General features: G+C 38.8%; 1 protein-coding gene across 5 annotated transcripts in view; it reads left to right on the forward strand.

Annotated features, from left to right (window-relative positions):
- Nucleotides 1-24,385, forward strand: part of CADM2 (cell adhesion molecule 2) — a 365,701-nt gene that overhangs the window by 266,012 nt on the left and 75,304 nt on the right. For all 5 annotated transcript variants that reach the window (XM_083498679.1, XM_083498681.1, XM_083498682.1 and 2 more), the window contains one exon: nt 12,665-12,755. In XM_083498679.1, coding sequence (XP_083354805.1) covers nt 12,665-12,755 — 91 coding nt within the window. The remainder of the gene's footprint in view (nt 1-12,664; nt 12,756-24,385) is intronic.

Genomic DNA, 24,385 nt, shown 5'->3' on the forward strand with positions numbered 1-24,385 from the left:
CCTAGGTGTGAGACAGAGCTGCTTAGCAGCTGCAACTTCCAAAATGCAAGGGAGTGTGTTCAGCATAAATCAATAGTTCTGATCTTTTTTGAAAACTATTTTGCAGATGTGCTGTCTCAGTTTGGTACCTATTCATATAGTGCTCTGGTTTCAGCTAATAAAGGTAGAAAAGCCCACAAAGTAGAAAAAAACAACATACAGTTTAGTAGCTAGGAACATTTTAAAGTAGGATGTGATAATTTCACAAACCATTTGGTGGTTACAAAGAAAGCCTGGATAAGCTCAGTTAGCAACAGCTGGAACCATGTCAATTGACTGGCTACAGCACAAGCTTAATCTACTAAAAACAGTTTGCCTTGAGTGGAGGAATGGTCATTGCAAAGCTGAAAGATCAGCATACATAAAAATGAATTATTCAAGTTCTACATGCTCCCTGGCCCCTTAAAGTGAACTCTTAATTGTGATTAAAGAGCATCTGTGCTATAAAACTGTCAATAATCTAATCACAACCAGTGTACATTTATAGCCATGTGAGCTCTAGTAGCACTTTGATTTCATGGTGCTATAGGAAAGTTAAGCAATGCAATTATTCAAAATTGTATAAATATCTCTTATGGGGCCAATGCTTAAGATGGCATCAATAGGAAAACTGAAACAAAATCAATAATACTGAGCTTTGTATTACGACTCCCTGTGAAGTTTACTTTTCTGGTTACAATTTTTTATTGTGGTAGACCAAAGAAATCAGTGTTTTAAAAAATAAATGAAAAGTATGCAAGAACAATTACTCTCTTATTTCCCTTTAAATATTCAAATTCAGAAATAATTATAATTATCTGTCTGAATTATAATGTAAACACTATAATCAAATTTATCTTATTTCAACCTTTCAAACTAATGAATGCTCAAAACAAAGAAACTTAGAAGATACAGTAAGCAGTAAAGAGTGTCTGCAAACATGAAAGTTCAGTGCCACAATCTGCATGTTTAAATGAGTTCAATTAGGTTAATGATGGATGAAAATAATAATTCCATATTTTAAATGTAAAATAATTCAAAACCATGCAGGTTCATTTACTACTAAACTTTTATCCTCTGAGAGGCTTTTGGGTTCAAAGGGTTAATGTGAAATCATACGATTGATTATCTGAAGGGCTATCCTCAAATACAGCTTGCTGATAATGAAATATATATTGATAATGATTATATATATTGATAATGAAATACGTAATGATATATCTATCTGTCTATTTGTCTATCTATCACCTGTCTGTCTGTCTGTCTATCTATCTATCTATCTATCTATCTATCTATCTATCTATCTATCATCTGTCTCCTGGTATCCTACAAAAGCACCATAAATCTTTCAGAAATGGGCTGCCAGCTGAATACAAATAATGGTAGGGTACAGGGCATATCTCATATATGTACCTAATAATGCCAAGTAAAACAATAAGTGTTTTACATGCTATTTTCATACCGCTTGATTGTAGAAAAAACCTCAAAGCGGTTTACAAAGAAGATTTTTTTAAAAAAAATACTATCCCTGGGAGCAGGCATAGTCAACAGTTCCAGTGCAGGCTCATTCCCTACACCCCAATTGCCACATATCAAAGGTGTCTTCAGGGATACTGTCAGCAGTAGTTCCACGCCTGCTTTTTGGCTGGGTGCCCTGGGGCACCCACTGGCAGGGCTGGCAGCAGAACTCCCCTGCACAGTGCTTCATTTAAGACACAATGCTTCATTCATGCAAGATCATGATATCAGAAATTGGCAGAGAATAAAGCCACTTTAAAAGCATATTAATTTCTATGCTTTTAGAAACATAATAGAATATATGTTTGTATTAATAATGTCATAAACTAATCATCGTATTGACAAAGTGATAAATCAGAGGAAGCGACGTAGGTTGACAGAGTCTCCTTCTAACTTCCTGAAGTTCAGCTGGTTGAAATACAGAAGTTCGAAGTTCTCTGACACCTAAGCATTTTGGAATAAAGTTCATAGTAGGCCAGCTCTTGTTGTTTTCAGCTAGTTGAAACAAGAGTTGGATAAACATCAGGCATTGGTGGAGGTGGGAGAAGAAATGATGCTCCTTGCACTTTTTACATTGATCAGAAACTAGACTGGAGAAAGGACTTCCACCTTTTGCTTGCATTACTTAAGTGGGTTAAGTCACATAAAACATAGACTATGAATTACCATAATCGATCTGGACTCTTGTTTATCAGCAGTTCTTTGCACAGAGCACTTGGGTGCACTCCAGAACTGCCTTTCCAAAACATGTTATAGTCTCACATTTATTTTGGTACCATGACAGTTGTCTACATGTTGGTAGCTTCTCATTATGCTGACAGCATGATGCTTCCTTCTAATCTTATTATCCAGGATGCCAAGGTCTCACATAGCACTCAGTTAAATTCAGCAGAAAGTTCCAAGCCGAAATGACAGAGAGTTCTATGTTTCATTCATTTTGATCCTTCATGGCTTCTCTACTGTGAGCTTGAAATTTGCTATAGCTGATAGTTCTGCAGGTCTGGCAGAGTCCAGATTAACCCCAGGCACTAATTTTAACTAGATTCAGACAAATCAATCAGCTCTTTTAAAAAACGTACAGGTGATTTCCAACTAATACCCATGGGAGAATAATTATATTTTATAAAAATGCAAATTTAGTGACCTGCTTTATTTAAAAATAAAAATAAAAATCTTTGCCTAGGCAAAGCATTGCCTTCTCCCACACATGCACAAAATTCCCCAAGTGATACTGCAAGAATGGGCATTCATTCCTGGAAATGTGTTGTAGATGCACAATAATTACAGCTTGATGATAGGTGGGTAAATTTACCTTTTCGTAGTGTTCTTTTATGCTGCTCACAATGGCTGACTAATATCTCATTCAAGCTGACAGAATTCCCTATTCATCCATTGTTAGTAGCAAGCTAAAGTGGAAGGAAAATAAGGCTGTATGCTGATGGTCCTCATCTATCTATGCTTAGGCCTAATTGCAGTCATGTTGTTGTTTTTAACATAAATCACATTGTTATATGTTCAACAGTAACTTATTAGTAAGGAATTAAGGAAAGCACTTTCTAGTATTGACTGTTGTTATCTCATGAGCATTGTATTGCAGTATGTGAACTTACTAGTTCTTTTTTTATTCATTTGAATACAGTAGCTTGTTCTTAAGTTTTATTCTTTATTTGTCATTCAAATCTATGCATATACAAATTATTTGGAAGAATGAAGCTAATTCTATTGATATTTGATATCAATAGGATTTTAGTATACTTTGGCTTAATCGTGCCCATAATCTTTTTTCCCTTATGATCTACAGAAAATCATCTGTATGATGTAGTTAGATCCATTTGTTGTTGTTTCCCTAAAAACATATATAGGCCTAACATTTAAATTTGTTATGATTTATTAGGCACAAAATACCAAATGCTTCATTCAGCTTGCAATTAAAAGAAATGGGGGAAAAATGTTTCCTGGAATAATTAAAGAAATGTCAGAGTTATATATATATAAAAAAAACAATTTCCTATGTGATTGCCTTATATTTATATTTGCAGACGTTGTAACGATTTGAGAATATTTATGTACAAGTAAAAAGACTGCAGTGATTAGTGCTTTTAAGTAACTTGTTTGAAATTGCTGGGTACATTTATACAAATGTGTCCTTTTTTATGGAACAAAACCAGCAAGTTGGATTTGCCCATGTAATTATGAGTGCAGTATGTCTTCCTGGAATACTATATCACCTCTTTTCCACAGCTATATATTTAGATGTTTTGGAAATGTGGCTGTGATTTGTAGAGGTACCAAGCTAGGAAAGAAATCAATAGAAATCTGGAAGACAGGTGCTATAAACACGTAGAATATGAATATACTAAAATACTAAAATATCATTTTATGTTTTTTAAATCAAAAGATAATAAATGAATTAGTTATGCAGGAAATGGTATAAAAGCTCTGACTGAGTAGGGGTTCAGCTAGTACCAGGTAGTCTTTTCCCCATAATCTTTCAGAATACTTCTTGAATTGTTGTGGTTCAGCGGCATAACAATAGCAAAAACACTAGAGAAATATATTAAAGCTTTAAATATTCAGGAGTCATTAAGTCATAAAGTCATCGAGATATAACATTAGTTTTAGTTCACTATTTCAAATAAAGTGGTGGAAGCCAAACTGGATACATGGTGGATTAAATCATACTAATTTGCTCTGTGACACACAGAGAAGGAACTGCTGATAGACTGCACAAAAATTAAATAGGAATATAAATATAGTGTAAAATGAGTTCAACAAGGCAAGATTAGAGAGCAGGTGCACTCTAGGATATGAAATGCTATTAAAAAGATCTTTAAAACTTCACCCACACGCAATCACTGCATTAGTATGCTTGAGTCTGGAGCACTTGTTCTCTAAGGCTGGCTGCAGATGTTGTTAAGTGTGGCATGGTTATATTTTTTAAAGACCCACACCCAAGTGATTTCCAATTGCTGGAAAGTCCACACCTTTTCCTTTCACTGTTTCTTTTTACCATTCAGTGCAAATAAAAGCTGAACTCTCATATTATTAAGGAACTTCAACGATAGTTAGTTGTTACATCTGATTAGCCAGAATAGAGTGTGTGATCAGCCACAAAGCAAAATTAAAAATGTGGGGAAGGTATCCAGTGAAGTAGTTCCATGAGTGCAGGGACTTCTGGCTGTAAAAAGGCACTTGCCCTCCCTCTCCCCTCTGGGTTTGCCCCCTGTAGCGCCTCAGTCTGTTCTGGTGGTTCCCCCAACCCTCTGGAACAGATTTAGGGAGGGCACAAGGGTGCAGGGAGAGGGGAGAGGGTGGGGAAGTTCTGTTGTGGAAGCAGAATCCTTCAATTAATAGAATGACTTTGTTGGATACCACTCATGGATTGAAGTAGACGCTAACTGTAATTTACACTAACTCTGGTTAGTGAGTACCTATGCACCAACAATCATATTTACATCCATCTCATTGCCTCTGGAAGAAGGTCCTCCTCCATTGATATAGACATTGTGAATAGACAAGTAAGAGTAGCTGTCCATGATGTTTCCCTAAATAACTTCTCCCAAACACTCTAACATAGCCACAGCTTTTATCTCCCCTCCATCAGATGAAGCCCCTCAAAACTCAAGTGGGAAGAATGCACCATCACATATTTGTGCACGTATCAGTTATCTTTCTCAGAGCTCTATTGAAGTTCTCAGCACCTCTCCAAACAGTCTATGGCTCTGTTCCAGAATAGGGCTTGCTCACTTATCTTTTCATCCAGTGTGAAGGTGTGTGGTTGAGCCACTGTCAAAGGGATTGCAATACTTTTAGAAGCATAAATGCATTAACCTCTGAAGCCTGTGCAGCTCCTAAACACAACTGTGTTGGAGTGGAACAGGTATGTCTCCAGAACCTAGGGAAATCAGAGTAACCCAGCCTAGATGGCAGGCTTATTATCATAATGGGGGAAATGAATCTAAATTGTTGATCATGCACTGTGAGTCAACACTGCTTTTACCATTTATAGTTGAGTATTAGGTCTCTGGTCTCTGGTTTAAAGAAGAAATGACACTAGATCCTAAAGACAAGAAGCAAGGATAGTTGAGTTGGTTAGAGCATGGTGATGATAATGCCAAGGTTACAGATTCCATCCAGCTGCATATTCCCTGCATTGCAGGGGCTTTGACTAGATAATTCTCAGGGTCCCTTCCAATTCTTATGATTCTATGACTTATCACAGACTGCAACCGGTCACCAAAACTCTACAACAATTATAAACCTCCTTGAATAGCTATTCAGGTTCACTCTGGAGAGTTGGGTTTTTATGTGGCTCAGTCTTGAATGTTATTAAATTAAATACAGCGAGGTGAGAGTGGGAAACTGCTCCCCACCCAGAAGCTTTATCTTTCTTCACTCTCTCCAATTTGCAGTTTCTTTTGAGAAGCTGCTAGTGGATTCTTTCAAATATTTGAGTTTGTGAAATGAAATACTAGCTATTCAGAAACAAATGGGGATATCCTCTCAGACGATTTTTTTTTTTGGGGGGGGGAGTCTTCATGCCATGCTTGCTGCCTTCCCAGAAGCATCTGGCTGACTGTTGTTAGAAATGGGACTCTGTACTGTACTAAATTGTTCCATGCTCTTCTCCAGCAGGTCTTCTCTTCATATCGTTACATAGTTTGCGTGCCACCCCCAATCTCTGCCGAGCAATAGCAAGATTCCAGGGGGTTCCAGGCATTCACCCAAGGTTGTTTTTTTCCCATTGAGAATTCAGGCACAGCAGAGACTGCAGTGTTTCAAGAGATATGGTTTATTTTATATACCTGGGTCTTGGTGGAGGAAAAGAGTTCACACCATTACCTCTCGAGCGGGGCTTGTTCCCCACAGCAGTGCAGCATCAGAATCCAATACATTTCCATACCTCTGACCTACTTTCAGGTGGTTCTTAACTTCAGCCCCCACAAGTTCTCCCTCTTTCCTGCTTCTCCTTCCAGAAAACCCCTTGCCTGGCAACTCCTCCCTTTCTCCCTGCTATTCTAACCTTAGTTTTAAAATGTGATAATTTTCCTTTGTTACACCACACCCACGTTACCCTGGCAACTTCCTCCTCAGTTACCTGTAGGTTTTTTGTTTTTTTTTTGTATTGTAGATGGCTTACTGTCAGTGCCATCATCTCCCTCTGCCCTCTGTCTGGCACTAAAACAAGCTGCAGCCTGTCAGCTCTGATTAAACCCCAGCACCCAAGAATCTAGAGACAGAAATCTGGCACCTAGGGATCTGAGGTACCCCTGTTCCCCCACTAACTCAAAACATTATGAAGAGGGAAGACGAGCCAGAATATTTAAATGTAGACCAGGGTTAAATGATATGTCTACACCATGCGTAATGTTTACAGGACATGTGGACACCTGAACATCTTGACTCCCAAAATGGAGAGAGAACTGAACAGCAAAAGGTCAGATATAAAAGAGCAATGCAACATTACACACTTCCATACATACTAGCGATAAGACAACCTATTGTTAGGTCACTGGTTTAATTGGTTTAGTTTTGTTATTACCTAGGAGTATAAGTTCCCAGGATTTTGGGGGGAAGAAAAGGTGCTTTAAACAGATTCTGACTGTGTGCACACCATACATTTAAAGCACCTTTTCTTCCCCCAAGAATCCTGGGAACTACCACTCTGGGAGCTACAATTCCCAGCACCCTATTAAAACTATAGTTCCCAGGATCTGTGAGTGCATACTTAAATTTTGCTTTAAATATACACTGCCTTAGCTTATGAGTTGTACAACATGGTCCCTTCTAGGAACATTCTCAGAGTGAACTGGCTTTATTATTTGTCAGAGAGCTAAGAAAAGGTCTCATTGAAAAGCCTCCCTGAAGTGTAACACACAACTACTGCTCCCCACCCCATTACTCTGGTTCCTTAGCAGTGCTTAACCTGGATTTGCTTACTCAATGCAGACATTTTCCCCAAGTTTGGGAAGTTTGGAGAGAGAGAAAAAGACCTATCATCTCCAACTGTTTCAAGTATTAAAGCGAAGTATGAAAAAACAGTCTGTAGAATCAAGCTTTGACACTCAAGGTCTCAGAAGGAGAGACAGCAGGTGTATATTTAAGCATTCTCAGAACTTTCAATCAACCATTTAAAGAGCTGAACACAAAGGGATTAAGGATATTAGCTTTCTTGAAAGTACCTAATTGAATTCAGCAATTCATATTATTTCTAAGAACTAAATAAAGCTTTTCTAATAAGTATTCATGCCGTGTAATAATAAGAGATTTTTTTTTTTTTGTAGAAAAGAGTGGAATGAAGGAAAACAAGCACATTTCTGAAATGTAGAATTTATGTTGTGTTCCCCCCCATATCTTTCAATATGGTTTTTATTTCTGTAATATGTGTGTACCCTGTATCACTTGCTGACCTTTTATCCTCTTTAAATCAAGATAATCATCATCATCACATCTTCTTATTTTTTTATTTACTTATACCCCTGCCTTTTTCCCCTGTTGGGGCTCAGTCATATGGCAAGCTCCCAACACTTCTGGTAACTACCCCCAAGTGATTGTGTTCAGGGTTTGGATTGCCTGCTAGAGAGTTTCTTAAGTGATCACTCGGTTACACATCCTCATTGTAAATCAGGTAGTTTTGAATCAAAGGAAAGCCAGTTGCCTCCAGGAAGCCCACAAGAAAAGAATGAAAGAAACAACTTGTTCACTCCAGGAAACCAAAAAGAAAAGAATGAAGGAAGGAAACCATTTCTTTTCTTCAGAACCCATCATTATATATGTTTCTTATATTTATCCACAGTGGTGGCAGTTATAACTAAACAAAGCCATTGGAAACACTTTTCCAGGTGGAATCTGATAGGGAAGTGAAGGGATGGCTGCAGTGCTACAATTTTTCCTAGTATGATCCAGCAGGCATATCAGGGCTAAGAAATGTTTTCCTTAGACGTAGTCAGGGGAGACCGTAGACATTTATGTTACAGACCTTTTCTAATGAAGCTAGGTCATGTGAATTTGAACATGAACTGATGGGCTAATTAGACACTGTTTTTTGTAGTTTAACGGGTAATCAGGTCAGAGCAAGGTTATTGCAAGAAATGGACTTTACTGCAATGAATAGTGATTATTCACATGGCTAATGAAAGCTGAGCTTCCCAAATGAAAGTGTTAACAAGCCGTGAAAGAATAGAAGTACTTCTAATTAAAAATGAATATCAAATGCAAAATACCAAGAGAAGAAGAACTGCAGGCACCAGATTTGTTTGCAAAAAAAATAAAGATGTGCAAGCAAATGCTACCCAAGCTAGATAGTTGAAATCCATATAAGTAATGCGGTCACTTTACTGTTTGGTATTTTGAAAGTACATGTTCTGTGTAGTAATTAAGAGTCTTTCAACCTAAGAATAAGAATAAAACAAAGATGGCTAGCCTTCTTCAGGCTGAGAGCCACAGTGACCCCTGATCAATCCTCCAGGGCCTAACTGGGAGTGACTGGTGAGTGGAACGTGAGCATAATCATTTTTTTCTATTATTATTTATTGAGGGACACATTTTGAAGGCCTTGAGAGGTCAGGAAAACCTTTTGGCATGACAGAAACCTATCAGGAGGCCTATGATTGGTTAGATGCTGCAGTCCCTGCCACACTTGTTTCGTGTTGTTATCGGCTAGCCAATTCTCCACCTTAAGCTTATATTGTTGTTTTGCCATCTGAAAGCCTTTCCTGAGCTTTGTTCTAGCCCCTCTATATATATCTATGTTCCCTGCCTTGAAGGCAGTATCCCAAGCTTTCAGGAGTGACCTTACTTCAGCAGTCATCCAGGGTTTGCTGTGCCCATAGACTCTAATACACCTCTCCGTTGTTACATTATCGGTGCACACTTTAATATAAGAAAGTACAGCATCTGTGTATCTGTGCAGATCTTGATGTTCAAACATGCTCCAATCAGTACTTTCAAAACAATCCTGGAGCTGACTGAAAGCACCCTCTGGCCAAATTCTAACTGTTTTTATAACTGGCTGAATTCTTAATAAACACACTGAATTCTTAATAAACACACGGACACGAATGTTTATATTAATGGGATAAAATAGGCCACAACTTTATTCGTTACAGATGTGAGCGGTTTAGTTTGGCATTGGGTGGTTAAGAGTGGTAGACTCGTAATCTGGTGAACCGGGTTCACATCTCCACTCCTCCACATGCAGCTGCTGGGTGACCTTGGGCTAGTCACACTGAAGTCTCTCAGCCTCACTCACCTCACAGAGTGTTTGTTGTGGGGGAGGAAGGGAAAGGAGATTGTTAGCCGCTTTGAGACTCCTTCGGGTAGTGATAAAGTGGGATATCAAATCCAAACTCTTCTTCTTCCTGCCTCTCTGCAGGGAGTCTTCTAAGGGTAAACCACCTGTAGGGGGAACCCTATGATATACATCAATTAATAGCACCCCAGGGTCCCCAATGGGGTCGTGGCATGGCCCTAGCCCACGCCCAGGTTTCAGACAGGATCCATACCCCCGGATCCCTTTAACGGGATACTCTTAACGTAGAGGGGCAGGCGGAGGCAACAGCCTCCCCTCCCATAAACAAGGCTTACCCAATGCCTAACAACCACTCAAGCCCCAAAGGCTCACCGCCAACACCCTCACACCTGCAACCAATCTCTAATGCCCTTAGCGATCTCGACAGCCAAATATTTCCCATAGCAGAAAGGTGAACACCATCATTGTGAAACAAGGCCTCCTGGTCAAAAGTATTGGCATGGAACCGTGTCACCCGACCATTCAATAGTTGCCACCGCAAAATTAGCAATTTTGTTGGCTATGTTGATTGCCACAGGGTGGGGGCAATCATGCCAACAATACCTTTCCTAAAGCTGGTACCAGATTGAAGTGGAATCCGGGTACAAGGCAGCCAGCCCTCCCACCAACCTCATTGGCCAGCGGGGGGGCGTGATGTGGGCAGGAGTCCCTATCATGCGGGCGGCATCCCTCCGCCCACGGCCGGGTCACTGGGAGGTCCTGGATACCCTCCCGCAACACCTCCCCCCAAGGAAGGGGAGTAGACTTGGCAATCGCTGTCTGCCCAGGCCTAAGGATTCCTCCTTGACATGGGCCATCAGTACCTTTTGTCACTTTAACACCTCTATAGCAGGTGAGACCCTGGCTTGGAAATGAAGCTTAGCTTGTATTTTTCCACTGGTCTGGAATCTTCCCTTCAATACTCCAAATATTAGCTAGATCCTGTCATTCATTAATTTCTTGGGTTTTAGAGAGGTCTCCCCCCCCCAAAAAAAATAATTATAACAATATATATTTCTCATAGTGAGTGGATGGTGCTAGTAGAATAGGAGCCAGCAGTTGTCCTCAAGGAATGTTTTGTTTTTGTTTTATTACTACATTTATATTCCATCTTTCCTCCAATGAACTCAAAGTGGCATACATAATTCTCACCACATAGTTTATCTTCAAAATAACCTTATAAGGAAGGTCAGGCTTTGAGAGAGCTACTATTTCAAGGTCATACAGGGGCTCTGTGGCTGAATAGGGATTTGAACTTGGGTTTCCTCACTCTTAGGCTGCATTCAAACGAAACTTTCCCCCATCTTTCCAACATTTTCTTCTTTGTTAATTTATGTGGAAGTTTAGCACTCAATTTCATGTTAATTTTTCCCAGGGAAAAAAACCACAACCATTTGCAACCCTGTTAACTTGGGAAATTGTAGGAGTTTTGCACTGTAATTTCATGTGACCAAGTTGGGGGCTGTATCCCAGCACTAGCATTATAATCGATAAATCTAATACAATAAAACCCATGTCTGAATGCAGCCTTAGCCCTGCACGGTAACCATTACACCATGCTGTATCTTTTACTTTTCCTGATAGAAGTGAATGCCAGATTATATGGAAGAAAAAAAGCACTGGAGACAACAGATAAAGTGGGGGATATACCAGTATTTTAAGCATGAACCAGGTTCCTTTTCAACTGTGTTTTGGATTATTGCCAATTTACATTGTTTGATATAATTCAGCTGGATCCAGTGTGGGCCTAGCCAGACCTTATTCAAATGTTATTTCATCTGCAAGTTTCATCTGAGATTCTTTTCTTTTTGCACACTCTAGTGACAAGGACTGACTTTTCTGTTGAAAGTTGATTGCATAAAACAGAAATAATATTTTAAAGTTTAGCATAGATTATATACAACAGTGTGGTATTCTTATCTAATGTCCCCATAAAAATGGTTTGAGGGTTTTTTAAAAAATCAGACTACAAGGAATATTCACAATATTCACAAAGGAGGGAAATACTGTTGCATTCCTGAAAGTATATCCTCAGTAATGCAAGATTTTTAAAAAAAGAAATTTATAAGAGCTCATGGAAGACTTTCTATTATGAATTCAGATTACTATGCCAATAAATATGTTCATTTGAATACTTTTAATGCAGTCTTTTTTGTAATAATATTCACATCCATCTACAATGCAAAGGTTGTGTGGAGTGCTTGTTATTCATTTTCAGTAAATTCATTTTTCTATTTTCTATTTCAATTGCAAATCTGTTTATAACCATGCTCTCCAAGGAATGCCCGCAATGATGTAGGCTTGTCTTTATTTTCCTCCAGAATCCAGCTGTTGCTTGTTCAGTGATTCATTGGTAGACTACAGCATGCAGCTACAGGGCTACAGAATTGGGGTGGGGAAGAGGTCCAGCACCCTTTCTGGAGAGTGTTTCTGTGTGGCAGTGAAGGTAGCAAGGCTGCTAATTCAGCTGAGTAAAGGTACATGGCTACAGAGTGAATAGCAACTCCTGACACTAGCCACTGATGGCATCACCTCTACCAAGCATGGCTAGTTGCTCCAGAAACTGTCCTGGCAGCTTTTTTGTTACAGTGCAGCACCCTCTTGTAAGGGCATTAGGCCCCAGTCCGTATTCAGTGGTGCTCAGTGGCAGAAGCTATAGTTCACCAACAAGCCGCGGCACAATCTCATACTACCACCTGGTCTCACAGTTGGCAAAGGACAATTTAGAATCTTAAAGTCCATGGATATATAAGTGAAATCTCACACTGTTTAAATGCTTTGCATAATACAATGGGTGTCCAGTTTTAATGTAATTCATCAAATATTATCTTTTTCCAGATCTTCCGTCAGTTAAAATAATCCCTTCCACGTTATGGCCAGAAGAAGGACAATCTATAACTTTGATTTGTGAATCCAAAGGAAAACCACTGTAAGTGATTTAACAAGCAATATATTTTTGTTATATTCTTTATTCTCCTTTGATTGCAGCCTCTGACTGCAAAACTCTACTGTTTTTCTCTTGTCCTGGGGTGTAAAGTGATCTCTGGTACTGAAAACCCCTTGAAGCATGTCTTCATTAAGTGCCTATGGAAGACTGGTCTTTTACTTTGTCATTTATTTTAGTTTTGGGAAAGGATTCCTGCTGTGCATTTTTTTAAAGTAAGCTATTTCAACCTGAAAGGATTGCAGGCTTATTTGCTGTTCACATCGTCAGACTGATGATAGGTACATACTCTCAAAGCCTCACATCTGATGAAAAAACTTCTAAAATCAACACATTTTTTTTATCCAAGCAAAGTGTTGAACTCTTTGCCTGCTTTGGTTGTCATTTACATGGTAATTGGAAATTTAATGATATATGCAAATTGTCTTTTCAACTATCTCACTTTTAAAAATAGCATTAAGAGAGTGAAGCTGTATATGTTTGAGTTTTAGCTGAAATTACTTTTTTCTTCACAAACCTTAAACCCACTCCCAAACTCTTATTATTATTCTTATTACTACTACTACTACTACTACTAGACAGCATCTGCCACTTGAGGAGAAAATAAAAATAACCCCACTATTGCATTACATGCTTCCCAGGCATAACCTCCATATTTATTTTTATTTAGTGTATTTATATACTGCCTTGCAGCTGAATGGCCCCCAGGGCAGATCACAATAAAATACAAATTACAGGCTAATTCCATTTCACAAATGGAAAAACTTTTTTCCCATTTGTGAAAGGGACTTGGCTCTAGCAGCCTCATATTCATAAGAAAGGCTTCAGGAGTAAACCTAAAGGAATAAACTATAACCACTCCCTTTCAGGATATCTTTGAGAAAAGAAAAGGCTATGGGGTAAACGCCACACAAATCCAGAGTGGAGTCTCTAAGATGGTTGGATGGCGTCTTGTATGCCTCCTTCTGGCAATTCCTGCAGTCAGGCTGGTACCAAACATACTGCTCTGCTTTTCTTTGGACCACTTCAGCCAGGGCGAGTGTGGGGTCTTGTTGTTTAGGCAGCATAGGACCTCCATACACACTGCTCAAGCTAGCACCCCAGAGAAGTATCTTCCGGGCTGCTAATGCAGCAAAAACAACATGGTTATGAGCTCTTGGTCTCTGGAGCCAAAGCAGGCACTGTGATTCTCCAGCGCTTTGACTTCATCCCCAGGGTTGCACTCCATTGATTCCCGTGACAGACAGATGCCAACAAACAAAACCTTCACTCTTTTTAGGAGAGGAAGCCCTTCTAGAACACAAATGATATTAGGGGAATTTAGCTGTTTTTCTATGTAATCTCTGTCTCTGCTGTTGCTTTGTCTCTAGTCTACTGGAGTTTAGCCTGTTATTTGTCTTTTAGAGGTGACACCAATTCTTCAAGTGCTAGCTGGCTGTTCCTGACACATGTGTGTCCAGCTTCTTCTCCTCCTGCTGCTCGTTTTCTTCCACAGCTAGTGCATAAGCAGTGTGCAAATCAGCAGTATCTCATTTCTTCAAGCCTATAGCTCTCTCTTATCTGACACTGCCTCCCTTCCTCCTTCCAACCCATTGTTTTTCCTAGCTTGAGGCTTCTTTCCTGGGTTTCTGGTCTCCTCTCCACTCAGGCAGGCTTCTGGACAAAGCGTCTTAATTTTCTGTTACTCACTGCAGTTCTTCATGGTCCAAGAACTTCAGCTGTCCATCTTCTCCCTGTATCTTCTTGGCCACTCTGGTCTCGGTGCTTTGTAGCTGGGCTACTGGGTAATGGCTGTTGAGATAAGGCTCTCATCTACTCACTTAGGCCTCTTTTGCACTGTACAGTGGTACCTCAGGTTAAGAACTTAATTCATTTTGGAGGTCCGTTCTTAACCTGAAACTGTTCTTAACCTGAGGTACCACTTTAGCTAATGGGGCCTCCCGCTGCCACCATGCCGCTGCCACGCGATTTCTGTTCTCATCCTGAAGCAAAGTTCTTAACCCGAGGTACTATTTCTGGGTTAGCAGAGTCTGTAACCTGAAGCATCTGTAACCTGAAGATTTTAACCCAAGGTACCACTGTACATTTAAAGCAGTATCAATCCACTTTAAGCAGTCATAGAATTTTTGGAACTTTAATTTGTTAAGGGTGCTGGCAGTTGTTAGGAGACTCATATTCCCCTTAAAGAGCTACAATTCCCAGAGTGGTTTAACAATCAGCCCCTCTTCCCAAGGCAGTCTGGGAATTGTAGCTCTTTAAGGGGAATATGAGTCTCCTAACAACTGCCAGCACCCTTAACAAACTCTAGTGCCCAGGATTCTTTGAGGGAAGCCATGCGTACTTAAAGTGGCATGATATTTCTTTAAATGTATAGTGCAGATGGGACCTTAGAGACTCCAAACTCTTCTTCAGCTCCATGTGGGAGGCCACCACAGCGAATTTCACAGTTCTTAAGAGAGCCACTGGTGTTGCTGCTGGTAACATTCTGCTAGCTTTTAGGTTTGCTGCTAGAACATCAACTTCATCTGCTCCAGGAATCTTACCATTCTTCCTTCTATTTTACCTCAGGCACTCCTTGACACACAGTCCTCCTTTTAGGAAGCAGAATCCCACTTCTAGCACCAGTGTTAATGCATACCCAATCTCCAACCAGTTGGTGTGTGGTGTGTCCTATCATGTTAATTTGAGCACTTGCACATTCTGGGAACTATTCTTGTGTAAGTAGCTCCCAAATCTGTCACCATGAATCTGCTTCACACAAATACAGGACCACAGCACGATGGCAAAATTGACAATGTGAACTGGACCACAATGTGAAACTAATGTGAAATTAATGGTATTGAATCTGAAATTCAGCAGACACAGCTCTCTCGTTCCGCCTCTTTGTCTCTTTGTCTGTCTCTCATGCTTCCTGTCTCTGCGTCCCCACACAGTGTTTCCTCCCACTTCATCCCCTCTGTGGCATATTCCAGGCCTTTTCCAAGGATCCCAACTCCCCCGAAAGATTTTTCAGGTGTTGCAATGGAGAGGATGGGGAGGGAAGCCTTATTGTGCAGAGCCTGTGTGCAATCTATGTGTAGTCAAAAAATTTGTAACCACATTTTCACAATTTACATTGAAAATGTGGCTCTGCATACAGTTCCCATACAGAGGCATCTTTTCACACAAATAGTACCACCACATAAGCTTGGTGGAAACATATCCTCCTGGATGCTTCTGTGAACTGGTGGAATGTGAAGGCAGCATCATAGAATCAGAGACTTGTAGAGTGGGAAGGGACCCTGAGAGCCAACCCCCTGCAATGCAAAAACCTATGCAGGCTGGAACAATCAGTGGGCTTTACAATCCCCTTTTGAATATATAGACTTTTTTGATTCTTCAGGAATTTAGCACAAAATTAGGAGGCTGAGAGAATGCTACCTGGAATAAAATTATGCTCATCACACCTTGGGTCATTTTGAAAGCGCAACCCACACTGGCTCCATTTTTATGCCAATTTCCCTGTCAGGACCTACAAAGTCTGTGGTCAGGGCATGTCTGACTTAGGATAAATTGATGTGCTGATTAAACGTGGATATGATGTTTTTATGGTTATGATGCTTGTCATGATATTGTGCATATTAGAATTTCTGCACCCTTTTAAGTGTGAAATATTTTTCCTCTTTTCACTGCTTCTAAGCAATGATGCTTGGCAGATAAGCAAATGGTAGTTCTGTAACTGAAAGTATGCAAGAGCAGGCTGTTTGAAGCAATACATTTTGATCTCGAAATGCGCTATGCATAGTCCTTATCAATTAACACCTGTAACATTTCAATGGAAAATAATGATGCACATGGTGTAGAAGTGGTAAAGGAGCCTGTAAAAATACCCTGCCAGGAAGAGGAAGAGAAAAAGTCTTCTTTCAGTCCTCTTCCTCTGTAGCAGATGCCACACTTTTAAAAAATAATTTTCCTGCCACTGTGCACAGAACTCATAGCCAGACAGACCGTATATTTGACAGGTGTCAGACAAGAGTTAAGATTTTCCTTTGTCTATGTGTCTTATTCAGAAGCAGTGCTTGGGCTGACTAATGGTTACTTGACATCAGATAGGTGGCTTTTCTCTTCTTTGTCTTTTTAAAGCTCAAGTTTTATTATTTGTGTCAAGTAATACAAAGTAACTCAGAAAGTCTTGTCTTCTTGGATTCTGCTTGATTTAAATGATTTGGAATATGTGTTTCAATCTAATCCCTTTGTGACTTTTAAAGAACCCTCTACCTTTCCTAGCTAATGCTCAGAAACAGATTCAGCACATATCTAGAAATGTAATCAGCTTGATGAACAGAATATGAGATCTTACAAGAATAGTAGCTACAGGGCCAAATATATATGTACCACAATATTTATTAACCTTCCCAGAGGCAACACACATTTCTAAACAAATTATGCTATATATATTATACTAGCAGGGAGTGTCCAACCCTGTCCAGGAATTTTTAGAAACCAAAGATATATTTTGATTTTAAATGGATAGTGCAATTTGTGTTTGGACCCGTCACACCAAAAATCAGGTGAAATCATGCCAAAGTCACATCCAAACATCACTGAAGACTGCCATCCTCACCTCAGAAACCCTCATGCCAAGTTTGCCATCAAATGCATGCCAAAAAATAGGTGAAATCATGTGAAATTGACATTTTGGTCTACCATCTTGATTCAAAAGGTTGCCTGGTGTCTAAATTGTAACAGCATCTGCCACCCCCACCTTGGGAGTGCTTGTGCTGAGCTTGGCAATAATATCTTGAGAGGCAGCCAAACAAACCTATGCAAAAAAGGGGGGGGGAGGTGACAATTCAGTCCTGCACTTTGATTCAAAATGGTGGCTGAGTTTGGCAACAATATCTCAAGAGGCATCTGAACTTATAGAGAACAAATGGACAAACAGACTGATAAACCACTCTCTACAATACATAGTGAACGATGTTGTTGTATCAATAAAAGTCACTGGGAAAAAAATGACAGGTAAAACAAAAATTTCATGTGTAGCATTACATGAGCACAACAGTCATGACACTGTAGTGGGTGCTTTTCCTTATGGTGCCTCATCCAAAAGACATGTCAACGCAAACAAAAGGATGCATTACAAAAACTTTCTGGACCTTTTGGATCAGTACCACACTTTGCAATCCACACTGAATAGTGCATTCTAAAGTATTCAGCATACTAAAAAAAATTGGAAGCTGAACAATCCTCCGAGTGTGGAAATTCTGCTTTTTTAGCAAGGCTCACACCTCATGTTGTGTTTAAGACTATCTCAGAGGGATGTGCTATTTTCACACAACATATCATTTATAAAAAATGTGCTCAGCATACAAGGTATGGAAATCTTTCTGTTAATATAGAAGATATGCTACTTTAAGGAAATATAATATTTGCTCTTGTTAACTACTATGGAATATGCAAACAAAATATAAGGTGAAATTTATCTATTTTGAGATGGACACATTCACAATATCTTAGCTTACTTTTAAATATCTTGAGACAAGTAGAGTTGTAGACTTGAAGGATTTCACCATGAGAAAAGTAGCTTATCAGCTACTGTCTTCAAATGGAATGTCCATATGGCTTGGGTGTATGAATAATGTAATCTTGCATATTTTGAAGAAACTGGAACTAGAGAACAATGTTCACGTGTCTATCCATTTGAATAGACACTTCAGGCAATTGACTTCAAAAAGTCAACAACCCTTTTCACAACACATTCCTTCTATGTTTATAGAGCATCATTAAAACCGAAGCATCTGAAGAACTTGGACCATTTTTCATGCTAAATTTTGTGCTTAAGTATAAATATATACTTCATGTGTGAAGGCCTTGCCATTGTGTAAATCCTAATTTCTCCATTTCAAAGCAAGGGAGGCCTCCTCTGATTTTTATACTATTTGCCTATATTTCTCATGTATAAATTCTGCTATGGTAATTGGACGAGTCAATTTCTCTATGCTCCATCTTTAGGAAAAGCAAACTATGTACAGAAGCGACAGCCTTCACTTTGTTGGTTCACCTATTGTAGAATAAGCACTTGAGGGAGGCATGCCTGGTACTTGCACTGCTTATTTTTAGCACTAAGTTAAAACCTTTTGTTTTGTCAGGGTATTTTAGATTACGGTATTTTTTGCTGGTTAAAACATATTGTTGGTTTGTTTTGTAATTTTAAATGTATCTGGATACTACCCAGAAATACATTTTTGACATGGAGTGGTTTATACACTTTAAAATTAAACCAAAATATAGAAGTAGAATAAAATTATGTGCCCTTAACAACTAACCACAATGTGTATGTTTGAATCCAGTAAAGTTCTACACAGAGTAGACCTAGTGAAATTTATGGCCCTGTGTTAATCATGTCCATTAACTTCAGTGGGTCTATGATGAGTATGACTAACATTGGATACAACTCTTTAAGAAGTTCCCTTTAGTAAGGTGATTTTTAAGGATCAAATAACTAAATCAGCCTGCATAAAGAGAGAGTGGTTAACATTTGACCTTCTCTTTTCTTCATAATACATGACTAGTAGCAAAAAGGCCTATTGTCTTTGGCTATCAGCTGTTTTGTGTGTTCTAGTCACTGAGGTGCCTTCTCAAGGTAGTTCTGTGACCAACTCTGTAACATAAAATGAAAACTTGTAGAACAAATACAGTTGCAAGCAAGGCATAAATTTGTCTCAGTGTATCTGTGTCATGATTACACAGACATTCAGAAAGTGTTCCCCCTAGCATAATGTTAGGATTTTAGAGATTAACTAGGATGGTTTCTATGATACATTAGGTTGAGTCAGGTGAGAACCTATGATGACTGATAAGTATTTCCTGGGTTGCATGGCTGGCAACTTAGCATGTGCTCCTGCCCTCCCTCCTTGCAGGAAGCACTTCCTAGTCATCCATATGTGTGACACTGTGGACCATCTCCCAGACCTGTTACAGGTAAGCTACTCCAGTTTCTTTGTGGAGAAAGAAATTAATTGGATGCTGTGAGCCTTACTACTCTTTGCCAAGGCAAGGCACTTGGTTTCCTTGCTCTAGCAGTGTGAAATATGAATGAGGCACATAAACTTAAGATCAGATATCTAAAGATCTTAATGGCTATCCTGAAAGACTCCAGGAAGTCCCTGCTAACTTCTGCTTGGAAAGGATGGGTAGTAATATCTGGAAAAGTAATTCAGATAAAGCCTTTTGATATTCATTTTCACAACATAAGAGTCAGAATTGGGGTTTAAAGAATATGTAAGCTCCCTCTCTTCAAGAATTTGGATTATATTTCAGAGAAGAATGCAGGACTCTTAAGGCTACAGCCCTAAGCACACTTACCTGGAAGTATGCCTGCTGGACACAATACGACTTGATTTGGAGTGAACACGACACAGGATTGTGCTCAGAGGCAGAGGTTCCAAAAGTTGGGAGCAGAGTGAAACTTTAGTTTCTCCATGAGGTTTGAATGAATATGTGAATCAAAGGCTAATACAGTGGTGCCCCACAAGACAAATGCCTCGCAAGACGAAAAACTCGCTAGACAAAAGGGTTTTGCGGTTTTTGAGCTGCTTCGCAAGATGAATTTCCCTATGGGCTTGCTTTGCAAGACGAAAACGTCTTGCAAGTTTGTTTCCTTTTTCTTAACACCGTTAATACAGTTGCGACTTGACTTCGAGGAGCAACTCATAGCACGCAGTGTGGTAGCCTTTTTTGAGGTTTTTGAAGACTTTGGTGATTTTTGAAGCTTTTCCAAAACTTTTCCGACACCGTGCTTCGCAAGACGAAAGATTCGCTAGACAAAAAAACTCGCGGAACGAATTAATTTTGTCTTGCGAGGCACCACTGTATGTAGGTCACATGCTCCCATTACACTATTTATCAGGGTAAACATTTACCATTTTCATATAACTGCAGGAGATATTAGTAGACATAATATAAACAGAAGCTTATTTCGTGATATAATTGACAGATGATTGACAGATTCCAGTAAACTTTAAAACAAAAATACTTGCCAAGCATCTATACCCAAGACCATCAGGCAAAGGTTTGAGGTAAAACTTGTGGGTAAAATTTGTTTGTATTGATGACATCAGATTCATATAATGCATACAAACTGTACATTGGTTGGAACAAACAGACTAAAAAGCTACAAAGAATCATTTGTGTTAAAGACTCTGGCTCAATTACTTGGACTATCAACAAAGTATTAACAAATAGAACTTTCAGTTTATTTTTCTATATGTCTTTCTGAAACATAGCTGAGTAAATAGGAACAACGTAAAGAGTTTTTTTTTTACTCATTCTCCATAGCTGTCCAAATTACATGCAAAACAAAGACTATAATTGCTATTTGAGCTAAGATTTCTATCAAAGCTGACATGGTTCAATTTAAGTACTGCAGTATGCAAATAAATGAAGTAGACTGGGATATATGCCCAGAGATTTGACAAAATAACATATGACAAGTTTTCTATATATTATTGTAATCAATTTTAATTTTAGATAGTTTTAACATCTGATTTTTTGTTGACTGCTACCATAATTTTTAAAAAATCTTTCCAGCTGCCTACTGTGTAAAATTTCCTTTGAAGCTAGATAGCTTTGAAGAGACTACTTGTCCCATTGTAGTCAATGCTGACTTTACTAATTGTGCATCAGCAATATGGTGTATGTTCAATTACACATTCTGAAGTCCTACAAAAGTCACACCTGAGAATGAATATGACTCCATTGAGGGAATATACTTGGAAAACCTTCTCAGATAGGTGCCTTGTAACAAAAAAGCCAATTATTTTGAAGGACAGTATAAATGTTAGTTTAGTATCCCTATTCACAAATATTACAATACATTTAAGGCTTGGAATTGGTAATGTAGCATTATACAGAGAGTTATACTTATAAAAATGCATCATTTCTGCTAAGGTGTAAACACATACTATAATAATATATTCAATTTCAAGTTGCAGTTAATAGATTTGCTGTCATGCAACTAGATTTTCATTTTCCGTTTGGGAATCCCTTTTTCCCTACAAAGCAGCAAAATTGGTGTCATAAAAAGTGTCATGGAAAGAAACAGGGAGAAGCATTAGAGCCCATTTATAAATTACACTTCACAGTAAAACTCTCACTATAGTACCTAAGAACTTCTCTTTGAGTTGTCTGTAAAGTGATCAGATGGCTTAATGGGCTCTGTTCAGTAAAGAGCTTTCTTAAGACTCAACTGCTTTTCCTGCAATGTTTGCTCCAAAAATGGTGCAGAAAAAAATAGTGTGAAGGAAGAAAAATCTAAATGCAGCCTCTTAAGTACTAACATGTATACATCATTGAAATGCATTTTTTCCCCTTTCCCTTGAAATTATGGAAGACAAAAATATGGTTTTAAAAGTCTGTATCTTAGAACTAACAAAGACTATAAGGCAATGTCATCTGTGCCTTTAACCCTAGAACTTAGAAACCATGAAAATATAATCAAAGATCTTTTAAGCATTCAACCTTTCAGAAGAGGGAAACAAAATGAGCACATTTGTCATATCCTTTTCCCATGGCTTGCATTTGGTATTACCATATCCTCCCTTCAAAATGCTATCATTGGCATCGAACAAGCAACAGCTATTCATGTAATAAGGAGGTATTACTCAGCTGATTGTTAGAGATTGCGCCACTTTTATGTATCTTTTGTTTCTATGTCATGCCCTTTCTCCAAGGCAGCCTTTCTCAACCTGTGGGTCCCCAGATGTTGTTGAACATCTGGGGACCCACAGGTTGAGAACCACTGCTCCAAGGAGCTCAGGGTGGTATACATGAAGTTGCAGTACTTTTGACTGGCAACAGTTGGCCCAAGGTGACAGTGATAGGTGTTCATAGGGGAGAAGCAAGAGGAACAGTTGCTTTCCCCAATGAGCCATAATCCCCAGATTTCCAGATTTCATTTTTTAAAAAATTTCCTAGCTGTTGTAGACAATGATGTGGGCCCCCCCCAAAAAAATTTCAGCGTTTTATTTTTCTGTTGAAAAGTTTATGATTCAGAAGTTTATTAGTTACAATGAACTGATTATGTCAATTCTAAATACAATATTAGGCGATATTTAGCTTTTTAGCTTTGTTTACTAATTACAAATACAATAAACATGCTAAATTAGATCATTTTCTCGGACAGCCATACAGAACCTTTGACCCATGACCCAAATTAGCAACAGTAAAAAGAAAGCCAAAAGTTATGCCAGACAGTCTGAGCCAAGGATCTATCAAAATACTGTCCAAACACAAGGCAGTTCCATGGGCCAAGGCATCTATACTCAGAAGCTGAAGATTCAGAGCCGAAGTCTCTATACTCCCATAACTGGAAGTGATCGTGGCTGGGTAAAAAACACAGGAGAAGAGAGTAGGGATCCACATGACACTTTTGCTGTTAAAGTTGGTCCTCTCCAAATACTTCTTTCTACATTACTGACAAGGTTCCATTCTCAAGGCTACAATCATATACAGTGGTCCCTCACGTTAGAGACGCTTCAGGTTACAGATGCTTCAAGTTACATACTCCGCTAACCCAGAAATATTACCTCAGGTTAAGAACTTTGCTTCAGGATGAGAACAGAAATCGCATGGTGGTGGCGTGGCAGGAGCAGGAGGCCCCATTAGCTAAAGTGGTACCTCAGGTTAAGAACAGTTTCAGGTTAAGAACGGACCTCCAGAACAAATTAAGTTCTTAACCCGAGGTACCACTGTACACCCTTATCTAGCAGCAAGCCCTACTGAATTTAGTGGGGCATGTGTAGAATGCACAAGTGAAATTTGTCTGCAATAACAGATAACTTGGGGTCAGGTTAAAGATCTATACTTTTCTTTATTAAGTGCGGTACTGCTGATGTACACCTGAAATGGGTTTCAGGAATTATTTTTGTTTTTTTCTAGTTTTTTATTTGAATGAATGTATTATTACTTTGTGTGTGTTTAGTAATTTGAGTGACAGTAATACTTAATAACAACAATAAAGCAATTGAATGAGGCCCTCCATTTTCTATACTATATCTTCCTAGGAGAATATTTTGCCCTTTTCAAATCAGGCCTTCAAATAATAATTTTATCCTCAAAAACTATGCATAAGAGAGTTCTCACATTCAAGTTTAATCTTTAGCATGTAAGAGTATTGGGATAAGGAACAAATTAGTGATTGTAGTCTAAAGTTGAAAACTTTAAACACAGATTTTTAATAAACAATTAAAGTTAACTGCAGTTCTTTATAAAACCAATTCCATTCTGAGGAGCTTTATAACATATACAACTATTCAGTTTCTGTTTCCAGTGTTGTAATCTCATCGAGTTCCATGGAACAACAGAGTGAGACTTCAGTCCCCACTCACTCACTGAATTCATTAGAACTGACTTCTGAATAGATATACCGGTAGTTAGGATTGCACTGTTAAAACGTTAATTGGTCCCATCCCCCCTTCTCAAGTGGGATTAAATTCTTTTCTGTTGCCTCTTTACATGGCTTGGGATCTGTTGCCTCTAGTGGCTTTACATTGTGGATTTTTTTTTTTTGTTAAACAGAGCAAAATAAAATCCTGAAATTATATATGAGTTGAGATGCCTGTTAATTTTCATTT

Source organism: Podarcis liolepis, assembly GCF_965112155.1.
Source record: "Podarcis liolepis genome assembly, chromosome: 4".
Taxonomy (NCBI): domain Eukaryota; kingdom Metazoa; phylum Chordata; class Lepidosauria; order Squamata; family Lacertidae; genus Podarcis; species Podarcis liolepis.